Source organism: Temnothorax curvispinosus, unplaced genomic scaffold (assembly GCF_003070985.1).
Source record: "Temnothorax curvispinosus isolate PA1 unplaced genomic scaffold, ASM307098v1 QBEX01002254.1, whole genome shotgun sequence".
Lineage (NCBI taxonomy): Eukaryota > Metazoa > Arthropoda > Insecta > Hymenoptera > Formicidae > Temnothorax > Temnothorax curvispinosus.
Genome location: NW_020212034.1, coordinates 12,075 through 23,111, shown reverse-complemented (window position 1 = coordinate 23,111; position 11,037 = coordinate 12,075). Strand labels below are relative to the sequence as shown.

General features: G+C 40.5%; 1 protein-coding gene across 2 annotated transcripts; it reads left to right on the top strand.

Annotated features, from left to right (window-relative positions):
* The first annotated feature begins 1,957 nt into the window (after positions 1–1,957).
* On the top strand, positions 1,958–9,465 carry LOC112468933. Of its 2 annotated transcripts, XM_025038356.1 has the most exons (5): positions 1,958–2,147; positions 2,224–2,393; positions 3,724–3,865; positions 4,085–4,285; positions 9,420–9,465. In XM_025038356.1, the coding sequence occupies exons 1-5, from the start codon at positions 2,038–2,040 to the stop codon at positions 9,463–9,465; spliced, it is 669 nt and encodes a 222-aa protein (XP_024894124.1). In that variant the 5' UTR covers positions 1,958–2,037. The 2 variants fall into 2 exon arrangements, with proteins under 2 accessions (XP_024894124.1, XP_024894123.1); XM_025038355.1 differs by lacking the exon at positions 9,420–9,465 and having other exon boundaries at positions 4,085–4,387.
* Positions 9,466–11,037: the final 1,572 nt, after the last annotated feature.

Sequence of the window (11,037 nt, the reverse complement as noted above, 5' to 3'; positions counted from 1 at the left end):
CTGAGCCGAACATATACTCATAAATGTCACCAAGTTTCAAGGGTAAATCAAAGGATGATGTCGCTGCCCTAGATATAGAGGTCAATGTTGAATCTTAATAATGCAAAAATATACGACGATGCGCCGCGTAGTGTCTGTGTCATTTGTCTATGTTATGTTATGAAGTTGCTGCTTTCACATATTATGTGTCAAAACTGATAAATCAGTCACTTCAATTCGTGACTGTCGCGAGCAATTAATTATTTAGTGAAAACTTATTTAGTGCCACCTTTGACGTTATTAAATTTTCACAGTCAACACTACTTTCGGATACCGATTTCCAAAAAGATCAGTAACAAAAAACTATACACTCTATAACACTTCCCGGAAAATTCTACCCCTATTTTATATACTTTTGGTAAAAATTCGGTCGAATAGTTCAAGAGTGTATAAAGGACATACATACATACATTCATTTTTATATATATAGATAAATAATTATTTATTTAAAAATTAATAATTAATGAAAAATAATTATTAATTTTTTCAATAATAAATAAATAGTCTCAGATAAATTACTTATTAATCAAATATATACCGCACCATTGTTTGAGATCGTAATAAACGGCATCTCGAAAACCGCGTTCGGTTGCATGACAGCGCATGCACTATTGCGACAATGAATATTCGCGTAACATCTCGCATTACAGAAATCGCATCGCTGCAAATTCACAGCATGGATCCTTCCAATATTCGCTTTCGAGAACATTCTGTAATAACAATTCTGTGACAATAATAAAGTCAAGCTAACGGTTCGCAATAACAAGGTCTCAAACAAAGGAAGGATACAAGCTGTAAACAATTCTGGCGAAAACATGTAACGATCGTCGAATTGAACCATGACGCAGGCACGGTGACGTAGGTCACCGAGGGCCAATCACCTTCCCGAAAATGGGTGGAAATTTCTGGAAAGAGCCTCGTTTTGGGAGGTGATAAAAGCCCTTCGCCGTGCCGCGGCGAGCAGAGTACGCTTTCGGTTTTTTCGCTCGCAACACGTATCGCTATACGACCGTTTTATACACCGCTTTCCGCGAGGAAATCTATTCTGCTTGCTATCGCTGCTTGCCATTCGAACGCCTGTGCGTGTTACCGCTTTCTACGTTTGTTAAATCTAAAAGAAACACTCTGTAAATAACTGTATATATATGATTTTGGAACATTATAAACTCTTAATCTTGGTTACGTACTGTGAACTTTCTTGTGGTCGTCCTGCACCTCGCGCCTTCCCGCGCAACCTCGCGCTTCCGAACAACCATTTAACAATAACTTCTAAAGTAACAATTTTAATCTATGATGACCTAAATTTAAATGTGAAAAGAAATTAAATTATTTCAATGAGTTCTTGATCGTCCCCAATGAGAAATAGATATTAGTCATGTAAAAACAAATTTCCTAATTCGTCTGAGTTATTTGATACAAATGTTCTAGTTTAAATGTGACACTACTTTGTAAAATGTTAAGTTATTGTTTTCTCTACTCTAAGATCAATATAGCAATCTTTATAAATTTCTTTCTTTCTAAATATAAATATTCTACACAATCAAAAAAACTATTTTACAACATGAGTAAAAAACGAGGTAAAAAAGCAAAATAATCAATTTTGACGCGATTAAAGGGGATCATCAATGGCGATTGTATTAAACTCTAGTCCATACTGACTAAGAATCACGGATTATGCGTGAAAATTGTAGAGTTTCTTGACAACTCTTATGTACAGATGGATTCAAGTGTTTCTAGCTTCATCTGGTCCTATGCTACTTGTTCAGCATGTCCGTTCATTACCAGTTCTTCAATAAGGGAAATTAGCTTTAAAAAAATTCAATTAATTTCAATTAATTTACGCTTCTGCAAAAAGATTCTCGAAGATTGGATAATAATAACTACTTACCATGGTGGAAATATACATGGTGTGCTCAGAACTCGTAAACCACGCCCCTTTTCAAGGTGATTGTCAGATTGTCACCGAAATACACAGGGTGGGCAACTGTGAGAAACAAAATGTTTAGCGTTGAAAGTTTGGGACTACTTGTACTAGTAGCGTCTATCTTGCACGTGAATCGCGGTGTGTATCTATCTCGTACTCCTCTGTCGTCGTCTGTCTCTTTCAGGTAAAGTGTCTGTGTGTATTTTCAACCTCCACTTACTAGACAACGTTTATTTAATTTTGAAAATTGATTTGAGGAGCTTGGAGAACGCAAAAATGGTGTGGTGTATTGTAAAAAATTGTAAAAACACCAATACAACGTGTACTCCGGAGAAAGTCAGTTTCCACAAAATACCGGAAAACCAAATCATGCGTGAAGGATGGTACAAAAATATCGGAGAAGTTGTCCTTCCTTCCAATACGGTGAACGGTAAGTCTTAATAATAATAAATATAATGCTAATTAATAAATTGTAGTATAATTGTTCGATATGGTGGAGTCGCAATAGGGATCAGGGCGGTGGCGGTGAGTCATCGAGACAAGATTTGATAACAAAACAATATATTCTGTGTCTAAATTACACACATTATGTTTGCGTTGTCTTAGGTGGCGCCTTGAAGGCGCCTAATCAAAATATAAGTGCTAACGCACGGTTTCAAAATTTAATTTGGCGGATGGCCTTCTTTGCAAGGGGCTTGGAGGGGACCGAGTTATTGTTCAGGTCGAGTTTAGAGCCCGGAGTGAGAGGTGGCTTGTCCGTCGGTTGATCCGGTGGGTCCACTGGCGATGAAGGGGCCAGGAAAGCTCGCGTGAGCACTGTCTGACACACCGTGTTTCGCGTTTCCTTGACGCGGATCAAGTGGAGGGCCGATGGTCGCAAAATGCGGCAATCTCGCTTCCGGAGGATCAGTCCAGCGGGCCTAGTGCAACGCACCTCCGGGAGCTCCAGTGGAACTAGCTTCCACGGACGTATCGCCTGTCCCTTGTCAAGCTCCCGTCTCTTCACCTGCCACTCCTGCAGCACTGGCTGGTTGGAAAAGCGAGGTTTCGAAAGGGCCGGTGTCTCCTGGTGCCGCTCCTGCGACACCGGTTTAGCGGGCTCCGCCCCCTTCGCGTGCCGCTTCTGAGGTCCCGGTTTCGCGGGCTCTGCTCGGTTTGCGTGCCGCCCCTGCGGTGCTGGCGGGTAGGAGAGACGCTTCCTTCGTCTCTGGCTCCGCGTCCTGGTTCGGCACCTCTTCCTTCTGGTCGCTGTTGGAGTGGGGCCACTCCGTGCCTCCGCTTCCACAGTGCCGGGCTCGGAAGGGGCGTCCGGCTTGGAGGGGGCCGCGGTCTCCACGATGGCTCCAAAGGAGTGCAATGAGCGGAGGAGAAGTCTCTCGATGCTCGACTACTACTGCGCGGAGGAGAGGGAATCTCACTCGACGCTACAAAATAGTTATGTTTCGACTCTCTCAACGCTTCCTCGACACGAGATCGTAGAGTATAGCGGTAGGATTCGATGCTGGTCTGTGCGCAGCTCGCCTTAAATTGCTACTCGAGCGTACTTTAAACACGAGTAAATGTATGTGAGCCGGCGACGCGCCGCGGCGAGCCGCGAAATCTGATAAGCGCGTGTTGGCCGGGCGCGCCTTCGTCAGGCGCGCGCGGCACATGTTCGACTTCTCGAACAATAATATATGTAAATGTTTATGCTTATTTGAGTAAATTAAAGGTGATGTTCATACATCAACAAAATACATTACGATTTTTTGTTATTACAGCAAGAATTTGTTCAATGCACTTTACGCCAGAGTCATTTGTTCAGCCGAAGAGGAAGAGAGCTGCGGCAGAAAAGATTTCAAAAAGGCGGAGTCTTTTGCCATCCGCTGTACCTACATTGTATCTACTGCCATTAAATGAACAGTAAGTTAACAAGGAAAAATCAATATAGTCCTTTTTTAACCATAGCTCCATATCGTTAATAATATATAGTACTATAATATATTATTTATGAATTTATTAGACGAGATATAACAATCATTTTCATTGCTCTGATATTTATTAAAATTACAAAGCTAGCAATTGTAGTCTTTCTGTAGTATATATATGAAATTACAATAACTTTTTCCTTCTTTTATTTAGAGCATCTCGTGAAGAAGATAATATGAATGTGATCAGGCGGGAGTTTCATTTGGTTTGCCCATCCACGAGCACTAATATTCCGATACGATCTTCGACCCCAGTACCATCCCCCGCAGAAGTCACTGAGCACTTACAAGATTTAGATCTGTTGATGATGGACTCAACGAGTTGCCATGAAACATTAACATCAGTATCTACTAGGTATGTATTAAGATACAAGTGTATACCACATTTTGAGGATATATCTTGTATTCAAGTTATTTTTTTCCACAATAAGTAATGTAATTCCTACAGTTGTGTAATATACATTCGACTCAAGTGAGCCATTTGTAGAGATATGTGCAATTCAAATTGGACTGTGGTCCCGCCAGATAGATGGGGTTTATTCTAGTAGTTTCTCTTGGTTGGCAGAAGTGCGGCCGGGGCTCGTCTTCCCTTTCCCTCAGATTTGTCCCTGCGCTCAAGCTTGCAACGCCTTGCGATTTATATCACACGTTACATTACAATACAAGTCACGTTATCTTGTACAAATTATAATAAAGCTGTTAGTGAGTTTGCTATCAGAAATCACGCCTCGTCAATCATCCACTCGCGCATATCTTAACAGGTTATGGGCCCAGATATCCGCGGAAATAAGTGAAAAAGCATTTCGCTCTATACACATAACCTTTGTCTTCTGGAATATTCTGGAACAGTCGGGAACATGGCAGACGAGGTGGAGAAGTATCGCATTCCGTTATTTGACGGAACAAACTTTAGCAACTGGAAATTCAGGATGCAAATGTTGCTTGAGGAAATGGATTTGTACGAATTCGTGGAAGAGCCGTACACGGATAAGGTGAAAATTCTAGATTCAGATACGGCAGAGCAGCGCACGGAAAAGGAAAGGCATTTGGTTCAACTGGAAAAGCGTGATCGTAAGTGCAAATCGCAAATTATTCAGAGAATTGCTGACAGTCATCTAGAATGTGCGAAAGATAAGAAAACTGCGTTTAATTTATGGACATCCTTGTGTGCAACCTTCGAACGTAAAGGTATTGCCAGTCAGCTTCTCATTCGTAAGTCACTTCTTACCATGAAATTTAATGCGACTAACGACACGCTCGGAAATCATTTCTTAAAATTCGATAAATTGATTAGAGAACTTCGTTCAACGGGTGCTACCCTGGAAGAAACCGACGTTGTGTGCCATCTTCTGTTAACGATGCCGATTGAATACGACACTGTTGTAACAGCACTTGAAACCCTCTCAAAGGACGAGTTATCGCTAGGCTTTGTCAAGAATAGACTCTTGGACGAGGAATCGAAGCGGAAGAGCTTTGGAATTAGGAAAAACAAGACTGAAATACCTTCGGCGACAGCTTTTTCATCATCAAGAAAAGGAGCGAACTCGGGAACGAATAAATTCAACAAGACACAACCTTTTCCCTTTAATTGCCATCAGTGTGGTCAGTATGGGCACAAGAGAGCCGACTGTCGAAAGAAGCCTCAAGGAAAACGCGAAAACGTCGGAAACGGCAAGGCTCAAGTAGCGGTTAAAGATAAGACTGCGGATGAAGAAAATTTCTGTTTCTCGGCGACTACCAGCGGCGAGTCGGAAGACGAAATTATGGAGGATTCACACTGCGTCCGATGTTCGACGTACGACGATCCGACATCCAATAGGAAATTTTTGTCTCTAATAATAAATTCTGTTATTGGATGTCGGATCGTCGTACGTCGAACATCGGACGTGATCGGACGCAATGTGAATCCTCTCTTAAATATTTACTGGATTCTGGAGCGACGGAACACCTAGTTAACAGCAGCGTTGCATTAACTCACGTTGAAGAGCTCGATGAACCTGTGAAGATCAACATCGCTAAGGCTGGAACATTTCTACTTGCAAATAAAGTCGGAGAACTCGAAGTCGTCAGTATTGTTAATGGAAAAGAAGTTCCTATAAAAATCAAGAATGTTCTTTCGGTACCAGGATTGAAATTCAATCTTCTGTCAGTACGTAAGTTAGAGATGAACGGTTTTGAAGTTATATTTAAAAATGGAAAAGGCATTATTCAAAAAGGTAAAAGTATTGTTGCTGAGGCATCGAGAAGTGAAACGCAATTATATGCACTGAGCTTTAGACAAAAATTGATTTCAGCAAACGCTTGCACACCGACTGAAAATCTGAAGCTGTGGCACAAGAGATTAGGACACCTCAACTGCGAGAGCGTGAAGAAACTTCAAGGACAAGTCGAAGGAATTAGTGGGGACCTGACAAAATCAAGCATGGAAATATGTGACACGTGCATCGAAGGAAAACAAACACGACAACCACATGATCAGAAGCGCGTTCGTGCAAAGCGGCCTTTACAACTTATCCATAGTGACCTTGTAGGTCCTGTTAATCCGACATCTCACGATGGAAAGAAATATCTGCTAACCCTGATCGACGACTACACACACTTCACAGCGGCATACACGATGGAATCTAAATCGGAAGTATTTAAATATCTTAAAATCTACGAAGCAATGGCGACCGCGCACTTCAATTTAAAAATCAGTCGTTTCCGCTGTGATAACGGACGCGAATATATTTCGAAAGAAATCAAGAGCTTCTTCGAGGAAAAAGGAATCCAATTCGAGTTTACAATAAGATATACGCCGCAACAAAATGGAGTGGCGGAAAGGATGAATCGCACGATCATCGAAAAAGCAAGACGCATGATTCTCAATTCGAAACTCGGAAAATCGTTTTGGTCGGAAGCAGTCTTGACAGCAGTGTACTTGATCAACCGGAACCCCACATCAGCATTAGATGAAAAAGTACCAGCGGCACTGTGGTTTGATGAGAAACCGAATGTGAAGAAATTAAAGATTTTTGGGTGCATTGCATTCCTGCGTGTCCCGAAGGAAATAGTAGCAGGGAAGTTCGAGTCAAGGACTAAGAAATGCTACATGGTTGGCTATTGCAAAAATGGCTACAAGCTATGGTGTCCAGAAGATAGGAAAATCATCTTTGGAAAGGATGTCATATTTGACGAAACAAGATTCTTATTTGATGGATCAACCACTGAAGATTGGATTATGAACAAAGAAGAGACTCAAGAGGACGAAGAAAACAGTCGAACTGTTAATTCGAACCTAGATAAAGCTAAAAACGTTGATGAGCACGAAGAACACGCGGAAGAAAGTACTGACACGGAAGATTCGATACAGGAAGAAGAAACGGTTAGAAGAAGCGGCAGAATAACAAGAAAGCCACAATATCTTAATGACTATGCAATATTGGCACTAAATGCTGAATCATTCGTGGATAATGTACCAGGCAGCTATGAAGAAATTCAAACGCGTGACGACAAACAAGAATGGACACGTGCAGTTGAGGAGGAGATAGACTCTCTGATAAAGAATGATACATGGGAGTTAACGGAATTACCTCCAGGAAAACGTCTCATAGATAACAAATGGATCTTCAAGATAAAGCGAGACAAAGATGGGAAAATTTACAGACATAAAGCACGATTGGTTATCAAAGGATGTGCTCAACGGAAGGGCTATGACTATGAAGAGACATACGCACCAGTTGCCCGACTTACAACAGTGAGAACGTTATTGTCGGTGATCAATGAAGAAGATTTATAAGCCTACCAGATGAATGTAAAAAATGCATTTTTACAAGATGAATTAAAAGAAGAAATATACATGAAGATACCACCAGGAATTAAGAGTAAGAAGGGTAAAGTATGTAAGCTGAAGAAAGCCTTGTACGGGTTAAAGCAAGCCCCCCGTGCTTGGAACGAAGCCTTTGACACTTATATAAAAAGTCTCGGCTTTACACAATCGGAGACAGATAAATGTCTTTATATAGCAATATTTGGAAACATTACAATCTATCTTCTCTTGTACGTTGATGATATAATAATAGCTGGAAATGACCTAAAGAAGATTGAAGATATAAAGTCAGCACTGAAGAACAGATTCTACATGACGGATCTAGGTAAATTACATTCATTTCTTGGGATCACCATATCAAGATCTGATGGAGAAATTATTTTGAGCCAGAAGCTCTACCTCCGCAGGCTGTTAAACAGATTCAATATGGAGGAATGCAAACCAGTCCAGACGCCGATGGAACTGAAACCTTTAGTACATGAAGAAGAAGAATCTTGCGATGAATCAAGGCCGTATCGTGAACTAATAGGATGTTTGATGTATGCGATGATGACTACGAGACCAGATCTAAGTGCATCCGTAAATTATTACAGCAGATATCAGAATTGTCAGACAGAGGCTCTGTGGAAAGGACTTAAAAGAGTATTGAGATACATTAAAGGTACACTTAACCTAGGACTTCATTTTCGGAAAGGAGAACAGGAAGCCCTACTTTGCTATGCAGATGCGGACTATGGCAGCGAAACTGATAGGAAATCAACTTCAGGTTTCTTGATGAAGATATACGGAAACACAGTTCACTGGGTCACGAGAAGGCAAACATCGGTCGCGCTATCATCAACTGAAGCGAAATACGTCGTTCTGGCGATGGCTGCGTCCGAGTTACTATGGTTGAAGAATCTGTTAGCAGATTTAGGAATTGCTTGCTCAAGACCACTGAAGATTTTCGAGGATAATCAATCATGTATACACCTGTTGCGAAAACGGGGACATCGACGCCTTAAACACATCGATGTCAAGTACAACTTTATTCAAGATCTGTCAGAAAAAGGTCTTATAGATGTCAACTACCTTTGCTCAAAAGATCAAATTGCCGACATCCTGACAAAGGCGCTACCAAATGACCAAAATGTGAAGTTGCGTCTAAGCCTGGGACTCATCGGAAGAACGTCGTCAGAAGACTGAGAACACAACTTTAAACTGTCATTTATATGTCTAATTATTTGTCTATTTTTTTAGTATGTTTCAGTCCTACATTGAATTGAGGAGGAGTGTAGAGATATGTGCAATTCAAATTGGACTGTGGTCCCGCCAGATAGATGGGGTTTATTCTAGTAGTTTCTCTTGGTTGGCAGAAGTGCGGCCGGGGCTCGTCTTCCCTTTCCCTCAGATTGGTCCCTGCGCTCAAGCTTGCAACGCCTTGCGATTTATATCACACGTTACATTACAATACAAGTCACGTTATCTTGTACAAATTATAATAAAGCTGTTAGTGAGTTTGCTATCAGAAATCACGCCTCGTCAATCATCCACTCGCGCATATCTTAACACCATTTAAAGATATTTTGATTCTTTTAAAATGCAATGTGCACAGGTCTTTTCCCATATGTCATCACTATAAGTTTGGTGTACATTAATTGTAACATTATTTTCTATATGTTTTTTCAATAATCGTTGCCAGGAACCAACCAACAGTGACAACAATGTTCAGGAAGTATCCTCTATGAACTGTAGTTTTCCAACAAGGTTAGTAAAATTTATTCGTGAGGTAACACACTCGTACGCATAGATGGAAAATTTGTAACAAATTTTTTAGCAAGTCCATTTCAATGCGTTGCACAACGATTTGTTTATATCTGTTAATTCTTGTTTAGTTTTAACAATACAATAATTAAGTTTTACAGTGACAAGTTAGGAAATTCTTTAATGACTTTATATATGTACTTATTTTGTAGATCCAAAAAGAAGAAGGTAGTACTACACAAGTGTAGTACACTTTCGTTACGTCGCACAGTAAGATCGAGGAGTAAACGGTTTACTTCGAAGACGAAAGTTCACGAGGCAGCATATAATAGTGAACAAGAAAGTCGACCATTGAAACGTCAACGTCGGTGAGTGAAATACTTTACTGCCTATTTATGGTGCAATATGTAGTAATGATTAATTTGTAATTGCATTGATATTCATTATTTATCACCAGTTTAAAAAAAGTGACTTAAGGCTCCTGGGTAGTTACCGCGGCCATATTGGATTCTTACTATCGAGGCGAGGAAAACACCCAATTTTGTTGTGCATGCCATTTTCAAATAAAAAGACATTTCAATAAAACATCACTATAAATCGTTTCAGAACACTTCCGAAATTGGCCGAAAACTACCTTTTTCCCTCGACAATAAACAAACAGCCATAAAACGAAGGCTAAACATACGGGAAAAACAGCCGTTTAACGACTATCGAAAGGAGGTGAAAACGTTCCTTCCGCATGCAAATCTTACTTTTCGGCCAATTTTACGACTTTCACGAATATGTTAAACGTTAAAGCACAAGCACAGAGCAAATAATAAAGAAATAGCATGCACAACAAAATAGGTTGTCAACATATCACAAAGGACAGAATTCTTCATTGGAGAGAGTTCTGATTTCTGCCGCTACGGTACGTCGCCACCGTCAACGCAGAGTTCTCGGCTCAGGGACCAGAAGCCTTAAGTTTCCGTTTTAAAAGCATAATAGTTTCAAATGACATGTTGAAAAGTATAATATTCAGAAATATCTTAATTACGTAAAAATGTTTTCAGATATATGGACGAAAACATTATCAGCAATGTTCCTGGCAACACGGCAAACAAAGAAGAGGATCCACATAAGACCATAGCGTAGTTGAAAGCTGACTTGAAACATCACAGGTCTCTAGACGAATTTCATGCAAGTTCAGTAGAAAAGTGTATGCAGGAATTGAACAGTCTTGGAATGAAAAATAAATCACTGACATTGCAACTAGCAGAGCGGGAACAGTACGTAAAGACCATTCTTGCTGAAAATATCCAACTGAAGACGTCCATTGCCGAACTTAACGAACAATTAGAAGCGGCGAAACGCGAGAAAGAAGCGGCTCTAACAATACTTGTTTCTGAAAAGATGAAAGCGGTACTGAACCTCTATTTTACAGAGGGACAAATTCGGTGTTTATTGGAAAATAAAAAAATGGATCAGGTGGTCAGTTGATGACTAGGTGTTAAAATGCCTTGTTAGAACTCGCACATACATTCGAGTTAAAGAAATTGGCAAAAAGACACATGCAA